The 26,235-nt window shown below is 38.5% G+C and overlaps 1 protein-coding gene across 1 annotated transcript; it reads right to left on the reverse strand.

Annotated features, from left to right (window-relative positions):
• Positions 1 to 2,738: 2,738 nt before the first annotated feature.
• Positions 2,739 to 26,235, reverse strand: greb1 (growth regulation by estrogen in breast cancer 1). Its single transcript, XM_023331937.1, has 34 exons — positions 26,149 to 26,235; positions 21,130 to 21,284; positions 20,865 to 20,972; positions 20,192 to 20,368; positions 19,833 to 20,015; positions 17,707 to 17,820; positions 17,470 to 17,595; positions 16,532 to 16,693; positions 16,295 to 16,417; positions 14,609 to 14,794; positions 13,867 to 14,003; positions 13,476 to 13,752; positions 13,265 to 13,393; positions 12,968 to 13,177; positions 12,483 to 12,680; positions 12,161 to 12,344; positions 11,890 to 12,073; positions 11,667 to 11,803; positions 11,216 to 11,567; positions 10,989 to 11,104; positions 10,675 to 10,880; positions 10,023 to 10,581; positions 9,183 to 9,339; positions 8,995 to 9,097; positions 8,685 to 8,840; positions 8,424 to 8,560; positions 8,151 to 8,312; positions 7,538 to 7,742; positions 7,258 to 7,420; positions 7,041 to 7,159; positions 5,417 to 5,649; positions 4,675 to 4,875; positions 3,897 to 4,035; positions 2,739 to 3,583 (listed from the first exon to the last, which is right to left on the reverse strand). Exons 2-34 carry the CDS (start codon positions 21,281 to 21,283, stop codon positions 3,420 to 3,422), a joined length of 5,961 nt encoding a protein of 1,986 aa, XP_023187705.1. The 5' UTR covers position 21,284; positions 26,149 to 26,235; the 3' UTR covers positions 2,739 to 3,419.

Genomic DNA, 26,235 nt, shown 5'->3' on the forward strand with positions numbered 1-26,235 from the left:
TACGTTCTCAGCTACAGGGTAACCTCGTGTCAAACACGTGAGAGCTGGGGGCCAAAACAGGGTTTGTTTTGCTGAGAAGGAACTTGCCTTCTCTCTCCCAGGCACTAACCCTATGAGGTCAACAATGCATTCATTTCATCACTGCAGAGACGGTGGGCGTCTGCTCTGGGGATGGGTGGTTGGAGCCAATTAGAAAGCTGCCTGAGACACACACCACAACCAAGCTACTGAACCGCAAGACTTGAAAAATATTGGATTAGCTTGTCTTCAATGCCAGGCACACACACTGTTAAAACCAGCACTACTCAGACAGCAACAACAGAGCACAGCGAATGTCTGTGGTGTGATTTGTGAATGTCATAATAAACAGCTGGAGTATATATAAAACAATTCTTATTTGTAGCTCTCTTAGTTCTACAAGGTTTGCCTGTTTGTCTATCTCAAGATATTTTGATGTAGTTTTTAGCACAAATTACATTACTGCATTTAATCTGTAAGCAGTATCTTGCATATGCTGATGTAAAAAGTTATAGGACACCATATTACTGTATGCTTGCTTTTTTAATGATATTTAAATATAGGCATATTTATTATCAACCATTACAATACTAATATAAGAAAGCAAAAAATGTAAATAGATGTAGAAACTTTCTGAGGTAAAAACAGTCAACAAAGGCATTGAATGATGACAGCAGGTTGTTATTATGCAGTACCTTTTCTGTTTGACCGTATCAGGCCACAGAGGTGTACCTGTGTTGGCTCAACAAGAGCTGCATCTATCAGGCGCTTGGATCTAAACGTAGACAAGTTCAGTGACATAATCTGCACAAGCAGGGTACACACTGAGAACAGCATGTGACGTTTGTTTGTACCAGTGAGTGTCAAGTGGTTACCACACAAATACAACTCCACATATAGGGGCTATCAAAAGTTTAAACCCTGCTGTTATGATGTCAGTTATTTTAACTATGAAAAAATAACATAAATCATTTTCAACATTTATCCTATGCAATTTAACAAATAAACAAATGGGTTAAAAAAGCTGCTATAACCTGGATACATAAGAACTCATCCACTCAAACTAATACTTGGTTGAAACAACCACTTGTTTTAATTTCAGAACTCGGTGTTTCTTGGTACACACCTGACATCAATTATAGTTTATCTGATAAATCTAAAATACATTTTTAGACATTATGTGAAAATTTTATGAAGTCTGCTTATTTTATTTGTTTACTTAAGCCATAGTTTTCTAAATTACTTCTCTGAAACTTCATGCAAAATTATCAGTCAGGAAAACTGTTTGAGAGATAAAGCCTTAGTTGAAATTTTGAATATTGTGGATTAGGAGAGTTGCTTTCCAAATAACAGAGGATAAAATATCAGTAAGGTGTCATGTGGTGTGTTGACAGGTTCCTACCAAAGAAGAATGAATGTTGAAATTGAGTTAAATGGTGATTAAGGATGTGGGAACTTATGCCTCCAGATTTTTACACTTACTTTATTTTTGAATATAAACTTTTTCCCTTTAAACTGATTTGTTTTCCAATTGATTGTAGATTATATACGTTATGTTAAAAGTACAGGAAAGATTTATTGTGGTCTCATTTTCTACATCATAAAAGCATTTAAAAGGGTGTGTGTACACCTTTAAGAGCCACAGTACAAAGCGAAAATCACACTGGGAAGTTTTTCTTGGAAAGTAACTGAGGGTCTTTTGACCGGACATTAAAGTCCCTGTCCTAACAGCAACATCTCTACAGATTTCCATATAGCCAGGTTACAGCTCATTTCTTGGAGCCATAACTATAATTTCTCTTAGAAATTCTTTAAGCTATGGCTGATTAAGTCTAGCTCTAACATTTTATAATTCTCACATATGCAGTCTTGATGCACCCTTGTTTGTATATTTAATCAAAAAATGAAGTAAACATCTTTAGCTCTCTGGTCTCTTCAAGACAGTAATCTTATGTTGAGTCTGTTTTGTAGTAAGTGACATTGTTTTAGAGTCTTACCCAAGACCAGCTGTCAGAGAGGCTGTCAGTCTCATTGGGGCAATTATAGTCTTGCTCCTCCACACTGGTCATGTCTCCATTTCTTGATTTGCAGATAGAAACGGCTGCTTTACCACCTTAAAGAAGTATTGACTGAAGAACCCTCTAAAAACGCAAGAAATGTCTCAAAAAGCTTCTGAAAAAATGCCCCGCTGGTCTTCTGAGGTGTTCAAAATGTCTTTGTTCACCGTTTCATGGTCAAATTCCTTACAAAACTGTCAAATATCACAGTTTCTTTAGAGGTTTTTTTCATATGGAGTGAGTGCTCTTGTATGAGATGCCCAGCTCTAAAATCTGTGTGATGTGTTTTTAAGTAAGCAGCTTGAGCCTGTGTGACAAGTGTTTTACACTAAATTTATCAACACGTCTTCTGGGAATGTAGTTCTAGGAGGAAATCTGAGAGTCCTGACAGTTCGCAGACTCACTGCAGACTTAGGTTCTTGTCTTCTGCTACATAACAGAACCACTTTTACTGCCCCTGACAAGACAGTTTAATATTCTAGTTAATCTTTTTGAGGTAATAGACCTGTATCTCACATAAAGACCACAGAAATTCAATCTGAGGACTGAGAATGGGAAACAGACCTGAAAATAAAGAGCAAACGCTGAACTTTTGAACTAGATTGATACTTCACTACACAATCAAACACACCAAGTTTAAAATATATGTGAATTTATGCAAATTGTGTATAAAAATGTACATAGTTAAAAAGCTGCAGAGAAATGGCACGTTTATGTTCCTTTCAGGTATAAAAGTTATAAAAAAAAATTGTACCAGCACAGATACAGAGCGGCAGTGTTACCTTTTGTACACAAAGAAAATAATTTTTTACATGCTCTACATCTAAAAATATATAATTTCTAATGTTTTTTGTTCAAAAAAGAAAAAAAGAAAGTCTGAAAAACATGCATCTAAAAAAAAAAACTAAATAAAAAGTTTGCCAGAAATGGGCTGACATTGCACACAAATGATTGTGCCTTCCCTGTTTCCACCTTTTTGTTTTGCATTCATCTACACAGGAAGCTTGTTCACCCTGATAATACACAGCAAAAAGTGTCTGAAACGTCGGTGTTTTAAAAGCTTCATTATCTTTTTACTAAAATATGTGCTTAACAGATCTGTAAATGTAGAAAACTGAAATTTCTTCACCAAGGCATCAAAAGATAGATCTAAGTTGAACCAAGAACAAAATGTAAAACCTTCTGTTTCCTCTCATCAAGTGATCAAACAACAGTTTCCCAGATAGCAAGTAAATAATCAATGTCCTGCTGTGAGCGGTTAAAAGACAAAAAAAAAAAAAAAAAACACCCCACTGAATTTCTTGTGACCGACTCTTTGCCGCTCCTTTTGACCATTTGTTTCAGTCAGATATGTTTTCCAGTCAGGAAGAATAGCGGCCGGTCCTCTTTGGCGTTGGCAGTCTGGAACTCGTCGCTGAGCCTGAACCTCCACTGCTCCTCCAGCTCCAGCCTGCCCACAGTCTGCCTCAGTGAGCTGCGATCTGCACTGATTACACACAGGGTTGCACCTACACAGAGGCAGGCAACAGGGACAGACATTGTGAAGATGAGAGAAGTCCTTTTTTTTTAATAGGTCGCAGGCAGGAAGCATGAAGAACGAATCTACACAAAGTTCATGTCCTATGTTGAATTTATTTTTGAAAGTATGATATTTTGTACAGGCCACAATCACAGAGGGACATTCTGACATTAAAAGCAATACCTTAGATGTGATTCACACTACGATCTGCTGAGTGTTTTTGTTTATAAAATGCATTTTTTCCTATGGGCCACTGCCAACAATGCAGCACTTTCCAGTATGTTTGTGGTCTGCTGCTGTACCTTTGAGAAAGGTGAACTTCTTGAGGAACCCAGAGGTCACAAATGTGTCAGGAAAACAGAGAAGAAGGCCACTGAACAGCAGACCAGCGGTGCTGATGTTGATACAGTGAGGTCTGGAACTGATAAAACACACTGTCACCTGTAGAAGGAGAGCAATTTGTTTAAATGTATCCGCTTCCACTACGGCACAATTTGTACCTGAAATCACATTCGAATTTGCATACACTTTATAAAGAGAAACAAACTTTTTCCTCAGTGTCAGACATTAAACCGGGCTAAACTTTCTCTGATTTAGGTCAGCTATAGGGCTGCCAAAATTATTGCCATTTGTTAAATGTTTTTCATTTCAAAAATTTATATCTATTTTCTTGATTTTTGGTAGAATTGGCTTTGCTATTGCCACTCTAAAATATTAACTTTTTTATTCTTAAGACACAGTAACTAATTTTCTTGTATGGGTTGAGTCTTTGTTGATTTGAAATGCCTATTTGTACCAAAATTTTTACTTCCTCAATGACATCTTGAGATGTTATTTCTCCATTTACACATAGTGTCCTTGTCAGTGTGTTTGAGGTGCTGCTTTAAGATATATCTATACATTTGGATTTTCCCACATCGCTTAAAATTATAGTACTCTTAGTGTACGTAAACTTTTGGATTCAAAGAAAGCTATACCAATTTTTTTTTTTTTACAAATCATCATTGTCATTATTCTGGCATTTAATGTGACAGGTTGTTATTATTATGTGCGTGTATGGGTGGGTGAGTGTTTTTATACCTCAGGTCCCAGGTTGAGGTAACAATCCACAGACAGAACAGGGTGAGTGTAGTTCTTGGTGCTGAGAGGAAACAGTTTCTGGCTGGTGTGTTGGAGGTATTTTTCCAGGAGAAGCTGAGCTGGTGAAGCCAGGAAGAGATGCTTGCTGTCTGGGGCACAGATGTACTGTGAGGGCCCCACTGAGGTGGAAGCGTCTGTCATCTGAATAAGAGCCAACAGTTTTGGATGTTATTTAAAATTATTTTATACTGTTATTTATTAAGAAGGGTAAATACAGCAGCTAATGTGCACAAAGCTGTAAACAGGGAAAGGTTTTTTCCCCATTACAGATTTCTTCTCTGAGTTTTTCTTCAAGATGTTTCAAATCATGAAATAAGTTTTAAAAAATTACTCCAAGGCAGAACTGACTACTCGACCATGAAGTTACAAAAACATCCTGAACCTAAATTAGAATCAGTTATCGCTAGTATTCATGATTCAACAGAAATAAGGAAAGACGACCTAAACACACAAGTGTGATGAAAAAAGAGACAAAATACTTTTTAATGACACTGTATCAGAGTTGTTTAAAATGTAAATAAACATTTTAAACAACTCAGTATGCTGACTCTCCAGTCAAAACAATTATTAATTAAAAACATTAAAATATAATTTTTGATTTGTGGCTCTGACAAGGCTTCATGAACTGTGCAGTGTTCTAGAAAAACTATTGGCTCAGTTTGAATTATGTATTAGTGTCTACCTTGGTCTTGATAATGAATGTCCGGTAACCTCCAATGGCAATCTGCTTTTTCATCACGCTGAAGTTGTTGAACCTGCAGACAAGGAGCCCGGCGCTGTGCAGCCTCAGGGTGAAGTCCACATCGTGACAGGTGAAGCGGTTCTGGTCGTATTGGACGTTCTGACTCCGGTCAACATTGAGGAGGAGGAAGTCATGAACGTGACCTCTGGAGAACGGCTCCCACTGTTTGATACCTGATTCAACAGCAAAGCATTGCAGGATGAAATTAATGGAACATGCCGCTTTACCTTTTATAAAACAAAATGTTGATTTGAGTTAAAGTGGTTAAAATGATTGAAAAATAATGAAAATATTTAGGGTTTTTTTGGGCTTGGTATAATATTCTAATCTTAAATGCATTTTCATTTGATGTAAGTAAATTATCATAATTAGCAGAAATGAAAACTTGAAACATCCATCTATTAATCTCTATATTGTCATTCACTCATAAATTGAGTTATTGAAATAAATAAACTTTTTAATAATATTGCAATACAAATTAGATCTTGAAACTGACAATACATATCTTTAGTGCATAAGAAGATGGCAGTTACATGTTAAATTCAGAAAAGATTTTAAAACTTTTCTTCCTAAATATAAAACTCAAAATAATCACAGAATGGATGCAGATAACAGTAGGTACACCTGACTCTGAGTTTATCTGTTTAGCTTTATTTCTCTTTAGGACAACACATTAGGGGACAGAGCTGTTGCTGCCATGGACTATATCTACTCAGCTTTTCTTTTGCTGAAGAACATCCTCCTGGATCTGTGCTACCATGTTTTGTCTTTATCTGTTCTCCATCCTCTCAAGTCCTGACAGGTGATGGAAAATTGAAGTTCATATTGAACTAGGTTAAAAGCAAGTGGTTCCTCTTCACGGTTGCTGCATGCTTAATGAAGGACTGATGCTGAGTCAGTGAGTTTGATTTGTATTTTTATTTATTTGTAAAGGGTCAATTCATATGAAAGAACAAAATGTAAATGTGCAAGATTGTGGCCAGGGCAAATTTTCATCTACAGTTCCTTGGTTGGGAAAGCCAATAACAAAACAACATTGTACAACAATAAAAAAACAACAGTAAAATACTTTAATTTAAAAACGTTAAGAACAACATAATTTCTGGCTATAATGTAGTCAGGAAAATTAACAAAGCTACAATTTTCTGAATCAAAATTCATGAAAAATGTATATTTATATAAACTAATAATGTGTTTAATTGAATTAGATGCTGCAAACAGCCAGGCTTCTTTGAACAGTTAATGTACAATTAGATGCAAAGGGGATTTGGCTATAATGCACTGTAGTTGGGATTGCTTTTGACTAATTGTTACTACATCTGACCAAGTGTTCAAATTGGATTTATGTGAGTAAGTATAGATTTCTTTCATATGAGGATGTGAATTTAACTTATTTGTCAAGCAAAGTATCATTAAATAACATCTGCTGTAATTTTTTAACAAATAAACTAAAAGGAAGGAATCTATAAGGTTTTGGAGTTTTTTGGATTAAAAGTTTTTTTTCGTAATCATTTTGTTATTCAACCTGAAACTTTCTTTTCTCCCTGACATTGTGTTTTCTCACCTGTTATTCCTCGGCTGTTCCACTTCCTTATACCACACAGGCCATACTGGGCAAGGTCTGGGCAGGCCTCCATATGCTGCAAGACTTGTTTTAGTGACACAGCACGTTCAGCAGGACAACTATGAGAACAACGAAAAGTAAACATGGACTGCGTTAAACCCAGCAACTTTTCCATAAGATCTTCTTTGTCAAACAACAGCATACGGTTTTCTTTCACCTCAGTTTATCGTTGTCTACTGCGTTCCACATAACACAGGAGTCATCAGCAAGGATGATGAAGGGCCAGACATCAACCGATGGGCTACCTCCTTCCACCTGCCGACTGCGCTCCAACTCCAAGTTGTGATAAGAAAGCTCCTTTATCAGAAAGTGAGCAGCACCTAAACATACATCAAGATATGATCATAAAAGTGATTTAATCTGAAAAGAAAGTTAAATCCAAACAAAAACAATAACTATGAAACAGAAGAATAACAGAGTTAATCAGAGCCACATACCGATGCCCGCTCCATTGAAGACAGTGGGCAGCACCAGCATGATGTGGTTGGGCCAGTACTTCTTGTAGACAGCCATCTCATACTCTTTAACAACAAGGATGTGTAGATGTGAGGCTCCATCCATCGCATGGTACAGGTTGAACAGACCGTGCTCGTGGCGACCGGTGGTTGGGGTGAAGATTGGACTCTTAATGCAGTCTGGGCTCTGCAAAAGTACAACAAAATAGTAAAATGCAGACATTTTTGTCATTTTATTAATTCAAGATAGCGCTATATGACAAAGAATTAAAAAAAAGAAAAGATGATAAAATTATTTAGCATTTCTGGCAAAACATGAATTGACTGTGCTTTTGTATATTTACTCAAATATTTAACAATTCCACCCCCTGGTGGAGAAATGTTTTAACTGCAACCAATCCTTGAATAAAGTCCCCTTAAATTAATTTCTCTTTATTAAAACTACAACATGATAAATGTTTATATGTAAAAAAAAAAAAAAAAACTAATACACTCTTCAAAGCTAATCTAAGGAAAATATTCAACAATCGAATGGTCCCTCTGGGAATCGGCACTGACAAATTCTGTAGAAAAATGTAAAATACAAAGAACATACCCAGTCAGAAGTGAGCGGCAGCCGCATGCTCTCCAGCTGGCCTCCTGGCTGGCTGAAACTGAAGTAGTGTTCCTTAGACTTTGGGATGATGAAATAGAGCTGGATGTCTTCTCCGAGCAGAAGATGGGTGAATGTGAAGGCATGCAGCGTTGACTCATACATCTGGAATTTGATTAGAGATAACTACAAATTATATTTTAGAGCTAGCTTGAATGTTATTTCTCACACTGTCTTCTATCATTTTGTGTGTAAGTAGGTGTGTAACTTGCAGACCTGGTATCTGGGGTTAAAGCCAAGGTACTGATGACACTGCTCACAGTGATGATAGGTATTGTACGCTGCGTACTTGGACAGCTTTATCCGAGATGTCCGTCTGCGCAGGTACACATCCTCCTGGCGGACAGGGTTTCCTTAGCAACACAACAGAGGAGAGAGGAGGGAATAATATTGCAAGATGAATGATTGGATACCTGGACTACATTTGGAAATTAAAAAATAAACTGCCAAGAGAAAGACTATTTGCAGACTTCATACCATCAGCTCGTGGTTTAAATCCAGGACAGTATACAATGCTGATGTCATCATACTTTGGGTCATAGATGGTGTAGTCGAAGGGCATTGTCTTTATAACTTCTGTGTTTGGCCAGGGAGCATTGGGTGGGTGGTACTGCACACCTTCTACCTCGGCTGCTGAAAATGTAATGCACATTCCTTATGAGTGACAGAACTAAGAGAATAACATAATGAAGACATGTCTTGACAAATGAAGGTATGATTACATGATCTTTACATTAGAATTTGAAGAAAAATAGTTTTTTATATAGCGATGTAAGTGAGAACTTACTGCAGTGGATGTCCTCTTCATCATAGATATCCACCTCCATTAGCCTGATCAGCATGCGAGACAGGAGGCCCAGAAAATGAAGATATGCCCCCGTTTTCCCCACCTGACCACGAAAACGAACAATAAGACTTCTGAATAGAAGAAAACTAATAAAATGAATGGAAGAAAGTCAACCAGACTGACACTACCTGTGGGGGACCACTAAGCAACAGCCTACGTGGGTGAAAATTGTCAGTTCGTCCTTCAGTGCGATTGCTGCTGTCCATGTGGTAGGACCGAGGAACTGTCCACTGGCGATAATAGAGCGACTGCTCTGTGCATGTCATCATTTTGCTAAGCAGAGGTCTGAGGAAAAAAAACAATAAAAACTCATTTCAAAATACAGGCCATTTTGATTTCATCTACACCCAAGACTATGTTTACAGTTGTTTCCACCATTTCCCACGCTTCTGCTGTTTGTACATCTTTTAGGATTGTGCAAATCAACTTATAGCTGATGGCTCTTACAGCTTACTTTTGAAATGAATCTATCTTCTTCTTCAATTGTTTGCTTTTTGTAAACTAATGGAGTTTCTTAATTTCAGGGAAAAAAGAAAAGAAAAATACAGTGCCTTAGAAAAAAAATGGTAAAATTAGTTTATTTCCAAGGACAGCTAAGTAATAACTGAACTCCACCTATGTGTAATTTAATCTCAGTATAAATTCAGCTGTTCTGTGAAGGCCTCAGATGTTTGTTAGAGAACATTACTGAAGAAACTACATCACGAAGACCAAGGAACACAAAAGACAGGACAGATATAAAGTACTTGAGCATGAAACATTGTTCAGCCACTAAACCTGGAAAAGACATGTAGTCATGCAGTTGCTTTCACTTTTCAACATGCACAACCTTTTCAATAAAGATATTAGAGTTTGTAGTTTTAGGAGTAGTGTATTCTTAAAATTTATCCTAAACACATTACATTAGGACAGTGCTACAGATAACCAACAAATCAATTTTATTATAGAGAAATAAGAGTTTCTGTTACCTAAAACTGCTTGCCCACGCAACAGATATGTGTGGCAGGAATGAAGTACACCGTGGAAGGCCACTGCTGTCACTGGCTGTAATAATGTCATAGAGAGCACGGGGGAGGAGCACAGATGGGGGACGACTCAGTCCTCTCGCCCAGGAGCAGCTCAGATTAGGAGAGGAGGCCCGTGGAGATGAGGAGTCCGAAGATGCAGATTTGGAGGGAATTTGAGGTTGAGAAACAGGTTGCTGCTGAATGGCTGTTTGATTGTAGGACTGAACATTTGTTTGAGATGCTGACTGACTTTGACCTTGGAGCTGTGCCTGCTGCTGGGAGATCAGCTGGACCTGAGGATAACCTTGAACTTGGGGTTGGCTTTGGAAGTTGGGGGTAATTTGAAAATATGACTGAGAGGAGGTCTGGGGCTGAAGCTGAACCTGGGCTTTTGAGGGAGACTGTACGTTGTCCAGGGTTTCTTTTGGAACATTTGGAGAGGTGGTAATTCGAGATGGGAGGGGATCTACAGTTTTACCATCAGGGCATGGCTGGAGAGAGGATTGTAAAGGAGAGTCTCCTGGAAATGACCCCAAATGACAAGAGAGGGTTTTAAATGAATAAAAAATTCAGGTCATTTGCAAACGTTGACTGATTTAATTTCTCATCATACCGTTCTCCTGTCCCTCCTCTTCTTCATTGTCAGTGCTGCTGAGTTTCTCAGCATCGCTTTCGATCAAGTCACTTCCTGGTCCAGGGTTGTGTGGTGGCCGTGACTCTGCTTTCACCAGGTAAGCAGCTAGTCCCAACTCCTGTTCCAGAGTGGTCCGTTGAAGGTATGAGCAGCTTATCACTCTGAGGTCGCAATACTTCAATGACCTTGTACAAGAAAATAAGACAAATTTATCTGCTTGTGGCCTTTATTGAAGCTTACTAATTTTCATCAGAAACGCAATCTAAAGTCAGCAGTCGAAGCTCAGCGAGTACCTCGGTAATGATTCTCCAAGCGGTTCGGCTCCTGACAAGATCAGGATGCACGGCAGAGCCTCCAGCTCTAAGTAGGTATGAGGAACCCATTCAGCATCCTGGATCTTTAACCAAATCTGTAGTGTATTAACACACATATCAATATATATTGTTTACAGTATGATAACGCTTTGCATTTCTAATAACATTTGTGTCAAACTGAATCCTATCAACAACCAACACCGTACCTTGATCTGATCAGTGAAAGTCTGTCCAATCGTCAAAGCTTGGCTAGGATTCCCCAGAATGATTTCGAAACTGTCCTCCATACCCAGCTGCCTCCTCACTCTGGACAGCCGTCGGTGGGCCCAAGCTGCCAGAGCCAGAGAGGGGATCCGCAGCAGGACCATGTGACCATGATGGGTGGGACACTGCTGAACAGCGGTGAGCAGAGACTGTACAATTTCCATGGTTTCCACAGAGGTGTGTTTGTGGAGATTGTGAGAGCTGCTGATCTTGCCAGATGCAGCCATCAGAGCAACACAGTATTGTTGGACTAAAACTGTAGTCCGTATTACAGCGCTGTGGAGTTTGGGAAATCTGAAAACACCAAGAAGAAACAGTGAACTTCTACTATGACTTGGTTTTAAACTTTATTAGAGTTTAGCTGATAAAGGATGGTGTATGTGGGTGTTGAACCTCTCTTCGAGGGTTGATGTCATGCTCTCAAAGGAGGAATCATATCGCATCAGTGGGAGGCTGCTTCCTGAACGGGTCGACTCTAAAAGCTCTGACACACCAAAGTACCGTGTCCTCTCATGATACAGGTCCACATCCTACACACAAGCAAAAGCTGACATTCAGACTAACAACCAGACCACTGTCTCACCAAATGTCCATCCCAAACAGAGCTTAAACTCACATTGCTGAACGCAGATGGCCAGTGAATCTCATTGTAAGGGCTGATGCGAGTGCACTGTGTTTGCAAAGCAAAGGGGAATGAGGTGACGTGCAGAATCAAGATGTTTGTGGCGTCTTTCACCTGCCGGGAGTTTAACAACCGATCCACGAGACCCAGATTGCCGTCTGTGCTGCTGTAAAATGTGCTGATTGGGACAGGAGTCACATAAATACAATGAATGACCTCATCTTTGTTGCATTGTTTCATTGATTTAAGCTTTCCTAATCCAAACCTGCTAATATCCCAATGGGCATGGTCATGAACCAAGATGTAGAGCGTGTAGGAGTTGCTCTGTGCTTCCTGGAGAAGCTTGTCAATTCGTGACTGAGCGCTCTGATCCATCTTCACCACATAGCGCTCTGCCTCTCTCTGAGACGCAAATTCCTGCTCTGAACTCCCAAGCTCCTGAAGAACACCTAGAAAATACAAAAGAATGAATAATTTAAATCAGTAGTAATATATAAAAAATTAAAAACACTTCCTCTTCGCTTATGACTATTGTTGAACTAAAAACTTGTCCGATATATACAGGTTAAGAGACAAAGACTACTAACCAGAGCTCCAGAGATGAAGAACAGTCTGCTGAAATGAGACCTCGGAAGGCGGGACAAGGATGAGGAAGCTGACCCGGTTAAAGGAACCGAGGTCCAGATTCTGTGTGCTGGAGTCTGCAATGGCACAAACATGTGACAGCAGTTTTCTAGCCACCGCCAGCTGTATGGGACGAACCTCACGCCACTCTACTCTGTATTCTGCAAGCACAAAGATGGACACTGAGATTATAACATACAAAATGTAAATAAAGTTGACATTGTAACAGAAATTTGAAACTCAAAATTTTTAAATAAAACCTGATTTTTCAATGGTTGCTTGTTTGAAGAGCAAATCTTATCTAAGGTATTTTTCTAAGGCCCTTTCTGAATTGGACAACCTTCTAATGCAGATGTAAAAAAGAATTACATTTCTTCAAGGACGTGAACATTAATGCAAGTGCCACTATAAATGGTTAACACTCAACCCCAAAGAGCCTTCTTCTTACCTAAACAAGGGGTTTTGGGGCTTGAAGCTGTCTCCTTAGGGCTGGGCGTATCTTTAAAACTGGATGTTTGTGAATCTTTTGGACTAGGTCTATCTTTGGGGCTATTATTGGCTTTGGGAGTCTTCTCTTCAGCTAACGTCTGACTACTGGATGGGGGTGATGCTTCGTGCTCCACACTGGCACTGTCCAGAAGGAAATCCATATTACCATCTGAGAAACAGAAAGCCACATAAATATTTTAGAAAATTCTGACAAAATTTTCAATAGCAAATGAACAAGCCAAAGATAGAGACTTGCCCTGTCCGAGGGAATTGCAATAGTGGACAAGTTCCTGGGCAGCTCCTGTGTGGAGTTGGTGGCTGATTTCTTTCAGTCCCTCAGTGGGAGAAAACATGCTTTCTGCCAAGGCACGACACTGATGTTTACCTGAAACAGATCCACAGTTAAATTCAATCTCCTGTCCACTTTTACCATGGCATCACTATTTTTATTACACCGCAACTCTCACCTGTTACCACCACACAGGACTGAGTTTCTTGTCCCGGTGAAGTGACGATGATGACGACATAGTTTGTGTTTTCAAGTCGTCCATCCACCAACCTACTGAACATTTGCAGAAGCCCCTGAGCCAAGGATTTGACATCTTCCCCCAGCACCACCACACCCTCCCCACAGGATGAGGCAGCCAGCTGGGCGAGCCAGGGAAGCTGACTGGGGGTGAGGGGCTGCTGACTTTGAGGAGGTAAAGAGAGATGCTGGGGGAGGCCAGGCAAGCTAGCGGGTACCTGAGGATGATCAAATTGAATCATTTATTAATGTATATTATTTTATCAGTGTTGCTTATGTAAATTTGATTTTAAAAAAATCACAATGCTGATACTTTTCTTGCAACGTCTGACCTCTATGCCATAGTGTCTCCCTTGGGTTCCTTGTGTCTGTGACTGCTGAAACTGTCTGATCTCACTGAGGTGAGATTCCCTCCATGACCTCATGAATATCTGCTCCAAGTCCTCAATGAGGGGTACCTGCTCAGTGCCTGAGAGAGAACAAAGCTGCAGTCATACTTTTTACGATCTTACCATTTATGATGGTATATAAAAAATATGTTGCACAGGTTTATGACTGAAGAAAGGAAGAGCAATTTGTAAAAAAAAAATGAAATTCTGTACCCTCTGAAAAATGTAAGTGGCTGTTTTGTATGGGTCATGTGTACTGGGATGAAAGGAACAACAAATTCACTGTTGTTCCACATCAGGTTTGAATATGTTACTTTGCTAACATCTTGGACTTAAACTTTATTGTTTTATTAGTTCTCCCCACTGATTAGTGACTATTAGCTGAAATAATTCAATAACATGACAAACTGCTATAAGTTAAACAGTTGAGCACATGGAGGTGAGTGAATCTTACACTGTGCAGACCGAGCATCTGCATTGCACACAATGCGGTAATGCAATACTTTAAGTAAGATATTGCTACAACACTTAAATGTTATGGCAGTGGAGAGTGTGTGCAGTATATATATGATGTTAAAGAAAGGCAAGACCATAACCAACAATGTAATAGCTGTATTTAAAAAGTCAAATTACTGTAGCTCATGGTTTGAAGATTACATTGTGTTCAAAAGCCTTTTGCACTAACCTAGCTGAACGAGGTAGTAAACGGTGAGCAGAATCTGCATCTCAGCAGAGAGAGGTTGAATAGGTGATGGTCCGTAATGTTGGTAAACCCTGGGGAGTGTTTGTGAGCTCAGGTAACAACTCTGTAGGAGAGAACTGATGAGTACGTCACTTGTGTTGCCTGTAAGTTGAGGAAGAGTGCCATGACCTGGAGAAATAGGAAATGTACAGAAGAAAAAAAAAACATGGGAGTAAGTCAGAATAAATTGAACAACGTCAGTTTTGGGATTTTAGCAGTTTGTTAAATTAATTCGTCCTTTTTCATATTACAGCAAGATATACTAGAAATTGCAGTTGTAGTGACACAAAACAGTGGAAAATACTAAGCCTTGATATCTGTGAAGAATACACTCAACATGTAATATGCCGTTGGCCGCAGAGAGAGAGAGTAAGACTGACTTTAAATTCCTAAAATGACTCTGAGTGGGTTGGAACAAAAAAAGTCAAGTGGTAGACCCCCCACAAAAAATGCTGAGCTTAGAGATCAAGTGTAAAGATACAAGTAGATCTTCCACCAAAATAAATGACTGCAGCACAATAACCATAAAAGCCATCTGAGAAACGTGTTAAGGAACAAAAAATATTAAAGGCCCCTCATTCTTTTATATCATGATCTTGTGTAAATGAGCACCAGACAACAGATATAAAAAATTGTTTTTTTAAAAATCAAGAAATCTTTATTTTATCAAGAGAAAAAATATATTCTCATGGTCCTGATGGCTTCCATTGTTGTTGACATAACAGAAAGATCTCTTTAGAGTAGTTCCATCATAGAAGCTTTTTCCACTAATGAAACAGTGGAGCTCGGTCTTGTGAAGCTGAATTAAACCTCAAGTGGTTTTGAGGAGATGTTACAGCAGGCATCCCACCCAAGTGGCGATCACACAGTGTTTCAACGGGAAATGCTACAGTTTACAATGCCTGTTTAACAAAGATATTTTCCATCCTGCCTGTTTCCCTGATATAAACCAGAGTGAAAACATTTTTGGACAGATGCCAAGGGAGGTTTATAAAAACAGATGTCAGTTCCAGACAATAGATCACATCACATTACAACAATCCCAGAAGTGTCCTGGCAACACTCACATCTAGAATGTCTAAAATAATCAAACAAAAGCAGTGAAGCTACTTATCAAAATTATTTTTGTCGGTATTTTTAGTTTTGTTTTGGGTGTGTGTGTGTTTTTGTCCAACGGTCTTACACTTGGCTGATGTTTGAGTTTTGGTTTTCTATTTTTTTACCTCCTATTTCTTTTAGGTAGAGATGTTGTTAAACATCTCTTCTGGATGTTTAACAATCCAGAATAATAAAATAAAAATGGTTGTAACCTTGTTTCCAATACTAAGCATATTGATAAATTACCTAGAAGACACACTGGCACTGGACACTGCAGAACTCCTTTTCTGTCACATCTTTTAGCACCAATGTAATTTTTTAAGAACAACGTTCTCTAGCAAGCAAAAATGATTGGAAACAGAAGTGTAGAACAGAATAGTAGATGCTTTAAAGGGGGAACAATATTGACAGAAAAAACTTAAAAGATGATTTGTGTTAGGTATTTCTCAATATATATGAAGATGATTTAGCCACACAGGGTGCTGGAAATTCCTCCGACTTTCAAATGACACACATAGCTGACCCTCTTACCTTTAAATATGACAGGCTGCAGCCTGCAGGTGTGTAGCAGCCGATCAGGCACTGTTACAGACACTTCAGGGGCCGAAAGTTGACTTGTTGATCCTCGTGATGAACTCTGTATGGCTGTAGTCTCTGGCACAAAAGGAAAACAAACACAGAAAGGTATTTACATTTAGCACACAGTTCCAATGAGGCTAATTAGCTTGATAACAAAAACACACAGTGCCTCCAAAAACCTATTTGTACCTGATCTTGCTCCATTGGTGATGACAGAAGTCACTGATAATGTTGATAAAGTTAATGACGATTGTGCAGACTTCCCAGCACTCTCTGTCAAACTATTGGCGGATGAATCAGGTGACCAGCCTTTGTGTCTCTTTTTTGGGGGACCAGCATTTGTAGGTGGAACTGCCAGGTTAAAAAAAAATAATAATCAGGATATATTTAGATTAAGTATTTTGTCCTATCTTGTGTTTTATTCCAGTGATTTAGAGTCTTTGAGACTGACAAACTGAGGGACACAGAAGTCACTTTTCCCATCCCAACACCTCACAAATTAACACATTTACTACAAGATGCCAGGGAGACTTTTGTAGATACTGTAATGCAAAACAGTTGTATTTTAGTCATGCATTTATCTGTCTTTTCTTCTCAAGTATCTGTTAAAATGCTGCAATAATGGAAACACATAAAAGATGCGCTTGTTAAAAGGGCAATGAAAAAAACCAACACCACCAGGAAGGAAGTGTTTCATTCAGATATAATGCAGGAGGAAAAAGATGAGACAGAGAGAGAGGGAATTTTACAACCTGGGTTTATGGAGGAGGCAGGGCGAGAGACAGGGAGTGAGAAGGACAGAGAGGCAAACAGAGGAGAAAAGAGAGGTAGATGTTTAGTGCTCTGATGACTGCCAAATCAAAGCAGGGAAAACAAAGGACCCTCCTCCCCCGCCCCTGACATAAAAAGTAGCTGCTGGGCTCCTGTGAAGCAGACGAACAGAAAGGGGAGGGGCTTAAAGACAACTTCTCGTTTGCATATAAACAAGAAGTAGTGTTATACAAGCAGACATGGCCTGCATGGATTCTACGTAGGATAGTGTATGCCATTCTGGGAAATTACACTATTGTCATACACATCCTAGAAAGAACTAAAAAGCTGAAAAACCCATTAAGGGGAATCTGTACCAGTAACTGATGGTCTCCCAGGTCCCGACTGATTTAAAGGTGGCTGGGCAATGGAGGAAGCTGCTGTGTGGTTTCCATTTATCAGCGTGGTGGGAACATCAGCTGTCTGAGGCTCCACGTGCGATCCTTAAAAATAAAATAAAAAAAGATGACAAAGATTTATTAGAGACAATTATGTTTTAGAAGACAACAAGGAAATGACCAGAATCAGTAATATGTCTTTGTGTCATTTTTAACCTGTGGCACTGCCTGGTGTGTGTGACGAGTGAGCCAAAGCCGGGTTCGATGGCCGTTCATCTAATGTCAGGTGGCCCTCTGAGAGACTGGTTCTGATCTGTCTTATCCTGACATCTGAAAGACATATCAAATTGGTTGTCTACAAACAGAGACAAATTAAATCTCTTTCACATTAACACTTTGAGAATGGGCATGCCTGTGAGAAGGAGCGCATACTTTGAAGTGTGAGGGTTTGAACACCAGAAACTAAACTCTGACCAATCACAAAAGTTAAGCACATAAGACAATTAGAGATGAGCTGAACTAAATAAAGCCTTGTCATAAAGAAGACAAATGCCAAAAAATAACTAAATCCACTTCGGTTCTAGAGACACATTTGCATACCATCTTTGAAATGGTATGTGAAACCTATCAGCAGGATTCACCTAACATCCTGAGGAAATGTCCAGAAGACCAAAGGTTGAGTTTTGTGCAAACACTGCAGCAAATTCTCCAAAATCTGATTCTGAAAGTTGTTGCATCATCCTGTTATATTCTGAAATGCATGCAGGTTCAAATTGTGTGTGCAAATAATCAAAGTCTGGATAAAGACATAATTAAAAAGCCTCATTGCATAAATTTCAGAGCATATTATACGTAATGTTTTGCCTTTGGTTGCTCTAAGCTGGAGTTCCACTTCGTATTCTTCTTCTGATTTCAAGATCTATCAACAAGTGTCACTAGTCTGAAATTCCAGAATAAGATTAGAGAATACAACAGGAAGTGACTGGTGACACACATGGAAGGAATTCAGAACTGATTAAATGTTTTCAGTGAACGCTACTTTTGCTTGAATCTGCAAGAACCATCAAATTTTTCTCTGGAGATAAATCTTAACACAAAAACATGGTATTGTTTTCTTTTTGGAGGAGCAAAGCAAAGAAAAAAATAATAAAACAGGACTCCAGAAACTTGCCAATAATGTCAGCCTTATGCACAGGATTCACCTCTGGTTTTGTTTGTATTTTGGGTTGTTAGTCCAGCTCGTATGTAACCAAACCCTTTTCAGGAAATAAGCCTAGAATTCCTTTGTGTTAAATTCCAGCCTCTCAACACCTACACCCAAGCGAAAAAGCAGATTAGGAGAAAATCCGACATCTTTCTATCAACTCCTAAATATCACACTTTCAGTTCCAAACAACTAAGTTGAAACAATTACCAAATGAGCTAAAACATCCAAAAACAGTAGGGGTATACCCCATTAAGACTCTATAAACAGTCTTTACACTTATAAACACAACTGCTTTCTCCACCTAATGTCCATTTTCACTATGACCTTCAGGCTGCTGCTTTTGTGCACTCTCTAACATCTCACCTTTGACCCCCCTAAGACCCTGTTTGACCAGTCCATCTGGTCACACCCACACATTCACATCTTTGCAATCAAAAATGCAGCTTCATCCAATTTTCAGAGTATGAAAAACATCTGACATGCGTTTTAAAAGCAGTTGTGAATATGAGTTGTTTTTATTGATATAGTACAAACATTTTGTACCATGATTACCGTCTGCCAATTTTAAAAGCATTTTTACAGGTGACTGTGTTGATGTTTTTGAAAAACTAGGCATTCATGTAACTGCTTCAGGTAAAATGTCTTATATCATACTTGCTGTCTCGCAAAGTATGAGAAGCTCTTCGGCTTCAGTGCTGGTAATCCAAGCTGGCTACAAGTTAAACAGACAACCCAGATCATCCTCAACAACACAAGCATCTGGCTAAAGGTTAATTTTGTGACTGGTGTTTTGTTGCATGCGTTTAAAACAAAAAACATCTCCAGTAAGCATTCGTTGTAGAGTTATAAAGTTCAAAATACAGCTAAATGACAACTAAGGCTCTCCAGTGGTTAAAATCGCAGTGCTTTACTTTTGCGATTTACCATCTTATACATTCAATATGATGTGTATGATGGAGAAACATCATCAAGTCAATTCTTAAAACTGGTATCACCCCTACTTATGTTTGATTAAATAAATTACACAGTATAAAAGAGTTAACAACATCCTTATAGTGAAATTGTACAATTCCTCAAGTGGAACATCAAAAGAAAAATCTACATTTCTTGTAAAAGCAGTAGCTCCATCTTTTACCATTTCCCCTCCAGCAAATGGGAGCACCCTTAACCAGCATGCCCTGGTTGTTGCGGTAGAGATGAAACTTCAAGTGCTTCTGTTTCTTGGGCTGGGTGCTGAGCTTCAGGTTAATGTGGTTGGAAAACTCTGTGAAGTAACGGAAACCTTTCTCTCCACAGCCCAAGCAGTTTCCCGAGAAACCTAAAAGAGGATTAAGCAAACGGATCACATTATGTATAATGATTATGTGGATAATATCACCAATGCACTCAGATGCAAAAAAACCCAAAGATTTTTGGACTGAACTTTACTTACATATTCTAATCTTTTCAACAGAAAATTATGTCACATTGTCCTGAGAAAGTCTTCTGTCTTACCAAGCAGGGCGTTTCGACCCCGTTCATCTGGCAGAAAGCGTCGGTCCACAGCGCAAACCAGCAGGTTGTCAGGGAGGGAGGGGGATTTTACCCCAACTGGCATGAACCCAGGAGGAACATCCAAGTTTTCTGACGCAAGCGAGGACAAACGCAAATCTTTGCCAGCCTGACAGAAACCTGTTAGGAAGAGAAGGAAAGAAATGTTTTCACTAAATATTCCAAGTAGATCCATGAGATTAGCCATTTTAACAACACAAATACATGAGATATTAAATTATTTTATCAAGTATTTGTCCACTTACCCATTTCTTTAGTTTTTGTTTATTTGTCTACATGTTTGAGATCACTAACCTATTTTATGATCAGGAAAAATAATCTCAGGAACTCTTCAAATTGGGACTTCATTTATTAAGAAAAATGGTTTACAAACCAATCTGGATCTATGGAAAATTAATATCTGGTTGTACCACCCTGGCAGAATGTGTCTTATTGCTGTGGATCGATTTTAGATCACTTTTTAAAATCATTTTCATTGTGTCCCATTAATTGACAACACTGACATTTTAAAATAAAATCCCCATGTGGCACACTTTGACCACAACAGATTCAAAATACGTCTGTCATAAACTGCTTTTCTGTATTTTTGTCACCACATGTATAAACTTGTACATGCCATCTGTGGTGCAGCATCCTTCAGGTGGAGGTTTCATCTGATAGGGTATCGGTGGGCTGTTAGACTCAGAGCCATCTTCATCCTCTTCGTCATCATTGAATGTTCGACCTAGTTAGAATACGAATACATTGTTTTATTTCAGGGCAAATTGATAGTAAAAATTTAAATGATGATTAAAACAAATGTTTCAGACTTAAGACTAAAGATGGTGAACATCCTAAACCTGGACTCGCTGCTGCTTCACCTGAATATTTCTTCAACCCACCATCCTGCATAAACAGCTGCTCTGTCTCAAGATACAGCTGTGAGAAGACGGGCCGAGGCACCACAGTGTTTGACCTCAAGGATGCCTCGATGGAGTTGTGGAGGACCTCCTCGAAGCGTGTGGACCGCAGCTGGCCTGCATAAGAGTTCCCCATCCTGGAAGTACACACAGCAAGCCCAGACTGAACTGAAAAGTCTTTTGGTTGTTTTTGTTTGCTCTAAAGTGATCACAAGAAGCTGAAGGTGAACCAAACACAGATATAGTTTTGGTCAAATAACACAAACTCCGATGTTTCAATGATTATAAAAATTTAAATAATCCTATTTTATGTTTATATGTTTTAAAATCTCTCTGGGATCAATTTTAAAAAAGTCTTTGCTTAGTTATGTGAGCAGAGTCACAGACACATCCACACTTGTGCTAAATAATTTAACATCAGAAGCACATCTGCTCTCACTGACACATACAGATCCAACAGGGGCTTAAAATGTGGCTGTGGGTGCAGGGCGTTTTACCAAAGAGCATAATATAAAATCAGCTGCGCTGACAGTCAGAACACCCTGACCTAGACACAACTCCCTCCCTCTGTTTTTCTACTTTCTCTCCAAGAGCATTTCTCTAACTCCTTCTCTCCATGGTGTAGCTCAGCGCTAACCTTAAACAAATCATTTACACAAATAAATGTAACAAACTCAGATTTTTAGGAGGACAAATATGTTGTAGTTGTTAATTGAAAGAATAAAACCTGACTCTGAGCATGAACCTAATCCCTCTGCGTTAAACTCTGGCAGTTCCCAAGCTGGCTGACAAATTCACACAACTGACTTAAAAGCACTCATCGCATGTTTTCAATAAGAAGCTGCATCTATCAATGTCCTACAATGACGTGTTGCTTTGCAAAACCATATTCTGTATTATGAGACAAACAAAAAACAATAAAAACTAAATATCTACATTCAAAATGCAAGATGTTTTATGAGCCCTCTTAATCCATCTTCTAGATGGCAACATTTTTCACAGAAACACGCCAGACAAAAATCCGCACCTAGACAGATTCATATAGAGACTAATTATTTTCATTTAATGGCTATTTTTGTTTCTGGTAGGAAATGAGACAGAGACATTTTAGAACATAATAAAGCAATGTAAAAGTAGTGTCATTAAAAATGCACAAGATATAAAAAATTAGCATTTTAAAAATAAATATACACTACATTATGTGTGGAAAACTCTTCATGGTTATTACAGCAATAACTGCTCTTATAGTTGCTGACCAGCTTTGCCACTGGTATTTTGATGATTGGTCTTTGGTAATGAGTTCCCAAGTCTTAGAGGCTGGAAAACCACATTGCCATTTCCTAATATTTAAGTCCAGATCATTAATATTACTTACAGTAAAAAAAAATTATGCCAATAAAAATAAAAGCTTACTTTAAAGCTACATCTGCAGGGGGATTACAATATTTTAGGGCTGAGCTGTGGACAGATGTATGATCCCCTATCAGCCTTAACAATCGCTCCTAATTTTCTCTGATTGGTGATTGAAAGATTATACACTGAAGAAAATTTATCGCCAAAGATAAAACCAAGAATCTGAAATTTGATGCAGTTTTTGCAGTTAGAATTTATAAAAGGGTAAAATCTTCTAGTTCCAATATCCGTTTTTGGTGGATTCAAAACTACTAAGCGAGCCCGTAGCAACTTTTTATACTTCTACTTGTCATACTACAAAAAAAAGTCAAGTCAGGTCACACCTCTAAAAAATGTCAAAATCAGCGTCAGATTAGTGCATCTCTAAACGTTATTAATTCCAATACAATCTTCATTTACCTTGCAAAGAAACTGCCAGAGTACAACTTCAGTAACAGATGTCTCTTCTACAATCATTTTCAACATTGACATGTTATTGGGTCAACTGTTGCGAGACTTCCAGCTTTACATTCACCTCACACATTTAGACTGAAGATGGTTGCAGTGACACATTCCTGACCACCTCCTGCTCCCACATTTTGAAAGGAGCAGCGCAGGCTTTTTGGGGCCTTGCACCACCTTGCAGAGAGACGAAGTGATTGGGAGACAAAAAGCCCAGTCACCACCACACAGCCAGTGCTGACAGGAAGTAATCACACCTTCTACCAAAGAGGATGCTGCTCATTTTACGACCACAGACTGGAGTGGTGGGGGGAGGGGGGGCAGTCTAAAACCCTGAGCTTACAGTCAAAGCTTTTCTTTCTGTAGGTGTAAAACCCAATTTAATTTTCTTTGGTGAAAAATCCATAGAATAACAAACTAATATCAATAATAATAATAATAATGCATAATTTCAAATAAAATTCTTCTTGTTAATGTTTCAATTAATTTGGCACAAAGGAACCTTCAGGAAGGATTATAATTTATTCTGAAGTTCTATCTTTCATCTGTTTCAACTTGTGCTCTTGCTTTGTCATGGATTCAGTATTTATTGCAGAAAACTTTATGCAGAAGAGATGACACCAATAAGCCGCAAGTAAAACTTTTAAGGCTGCTTTGTTGATATTTTCTCTTCCCACCTCCCCCTTCTTTCCTCTTTCCTTGACATGGAAGTGGGAGATCCTTTTATCTCCACCTCTACTTTTTTTTTTCCCTTCGGCCTCTTTTTCACCCTAGGGAGAGAGACACTATTGTGGTGTTTTATGACCCCTTGAACCCTATTCCCATTACTACATTTTCGCACACGCACACACACAGTTGCAGTTACGATCCTTTAAAAAGAAATTCAAACACTATACCACCAAGCAAATACGATTTTACTTAGAAATTAATACTGTAACTGATTTTTAATGATATTCTTTATTTACATATTAAACTAGATGTAAGTATTATATGTATATAATTTTATAAATGTGTAATTTAAACTCACTTTGAAGAAAAAATATTTAATAGCATTGTGTAGTTTACACCAAAGCTTAGACTCAACTACAGTATCAGGTGAATGTTAAAACAAAAATCCTAGCTACCACACTACAAAGATGTTTTTAAAAGTTTGCAATTAGAGCTTTATTTCCATTGTTGCAAAAGTCAGCTAACATATGCAAACACACATATATCATCTGTGCTGTGAGGGCATGGCTGAATTAGTTTGAGGGATGTCTCATGACCACAAGGTCAAAGGTGAGCCGAGATAACAATGTTTAAGTAAAGCTTTGATGTGAGCTATACTTCTTGCACAAGTGCACCCCCACACGCACACACACATGCACAAACACAGGGACTCCCCACCTCCCACCCCAGACACGCTCTCCCAGGGTCTCTAGCTAAGCGGACACAAAAGGCTTGTCTTAGGGAGGGGTGAAGGGTCATGGTGAGAGAGGTCAAATAAAGACCCCTGGCTTTTTTCTCTCTCAGTCCAGCCCACATACCAGTCACACAGACACACACACCCACACACACATAAAAAAAACATGCAGCAATACCAAGACTTTTATTTCTTTCTGTGCACTTCGACACGTGGGGTCTCCACTTACTCACATTCCCAGTATACAGCTGAGGAGATAATAGTGGACAAGATTTATGCAGTTAAACTATTACCAGAAACTGCACAGAGACAGTTTGTGACTCATATGTGTTGTTCATACTGCATAGGAACACCAAGTATTCACTTAATTTTATGACAAATGAGGTAATTTAGGGAAAGGTCAGTGGGAATAAGTCTTCACAGACTGGGAGACTATTTTTACTGTGTGTGCTTTTGTGCCTTTGTATTCAAAACAGATAAGATAATGTAGCTGAGGATCATCCAGCATCTTTTTCTGTCCTGGGTTGCAGAATTTAAACAATGAAAAATAAAAATAAAAAATCTGGTTTTACATAAACTCTGACACTGACGGCATGTACAGCATCTGAAGTGGATATTCAAATGGGAGCATCTCCAAGCAGTGACCCACAGCAAACACTTCAGTTCACAGTTTGCTCAAACACACTGCATGGATTACCAATTTGCCAACTGGTCAAACATCTCCATGCACTGATCCACTCTTGTAATAGCCAGCAAATCACCGATATCTATAAAAAATACTTCAATCACTAAATCCCTACAAGTTTCTCCCACTCAAATGCTCTATTTACCTGCATGAACAGGAAAATTATTTATAATGTCAGCAGATAACTATACAAAATGGTTATGCAAGTTACAGGTTATTGTCAGTGTATATTTTACACCATAAATCTGCTCCTCCCTGAAAGTTTGGTGGCTGAACTGTTGCTGTTGCTTTGCTATCTCAGAGAATGTCCTTGAGCAGATTTTGTTTCTTCTGCTCTGTTCTGCTTATGTAACTTCAGGGATACTTGTATTGTCTAGATGCTTGCACATCTGGCTTAATATGTGCTTTGGTTTGGCTTTATATTTTTATGATGCAGAATGCCTTTAAAATCACAAATAAATAAAAAAAAACAGGCAGATGTGTAAAATGTTAATGAAGACAAGATTGCATCAACTTATAAACTTTATATAACTGTATTAAAATGATACATCACAAAGAAATTATTAAAACTTTTTAAAGCTTATTTGATGACAATAAACACAAAACAGTCTCTCTAACTGGAGGAATGTCTTATGCATTTAACGTGGCAAATAAAATAATTAAAGATATAAAATAATTGTTTAAATGCAGATAAAAGTAGATTAGTCCATAATAGTAATACAATTAGTCATATCTTGTTTTTTAAACAAAGGTGGAGTAAATTCAAAGTCTTAATTAATTCATATTTAACTTTAGAGTTGTATGCAATTTCACAAAGCTGTTAAAACATTTCGGTACGAGGTTTTGAAATGAGGTAAAAAAAAAAACTAAATGAGTAAAATGTTAAAAGATAAAGAAACCGTGTGGTATTCCAAAATACTACATAGTGGTAACGATTTGTTATTAAACGTCACCAACAACTGAGTTTGCTAAGAGATAGATAGTTTTATTTTTTACCATTTTGAAGCCAGCTCCTGCAATAACTAAAGCTAAACAGACACAAGATGCAGGGTGGACTTACCTCTACACTCCAGCGCCAGAATCCGAAAAACTACTTTTCTCACAAAGCGAATAGATTGATCCCGCGTGCTGTCACCATGTCACCGGC

Source organism: Xiphophorus maculatus, chromosome 4 (assembly GCF_002775205.1).
Source record: "Xiphophorus maculatus strain JP 163 A chromosome 4, X_maculatus-5.0-male, whole genome shotgun sequence".
NCBI classification, from domain to species: domain Eukaryota; kingdom Metazoa; phylum Chordata; class Actinopteri; order Cyprinodontiformes; family Poeciliidae; genus Xiphophorus; species Xiphophorus maculatus.

Coding starts and splice junctions, on each gene's coding strand:
- greb1 (XM_023331937.1), bottom strand. CDS start 21,283: ATGGGGAACTCTTATGCAGGCCAGCTGCGGTCCACACGCTTCGAGGAG. Junction 8,841..8,994: donor TGAAGAGGACATCCACTGCA/GTAAGTTCTCAC, acceptor TTACATTTTCAG/CAGCCGAGGTAGAAGGTGTG. Junction 7,421..7,537: donor CTTCAATGGAGCGGGCATCG/GTATGTGGCTCT, acceptor ATGTATGTTTAG/GTGCTGCTCACTTTCTGATA.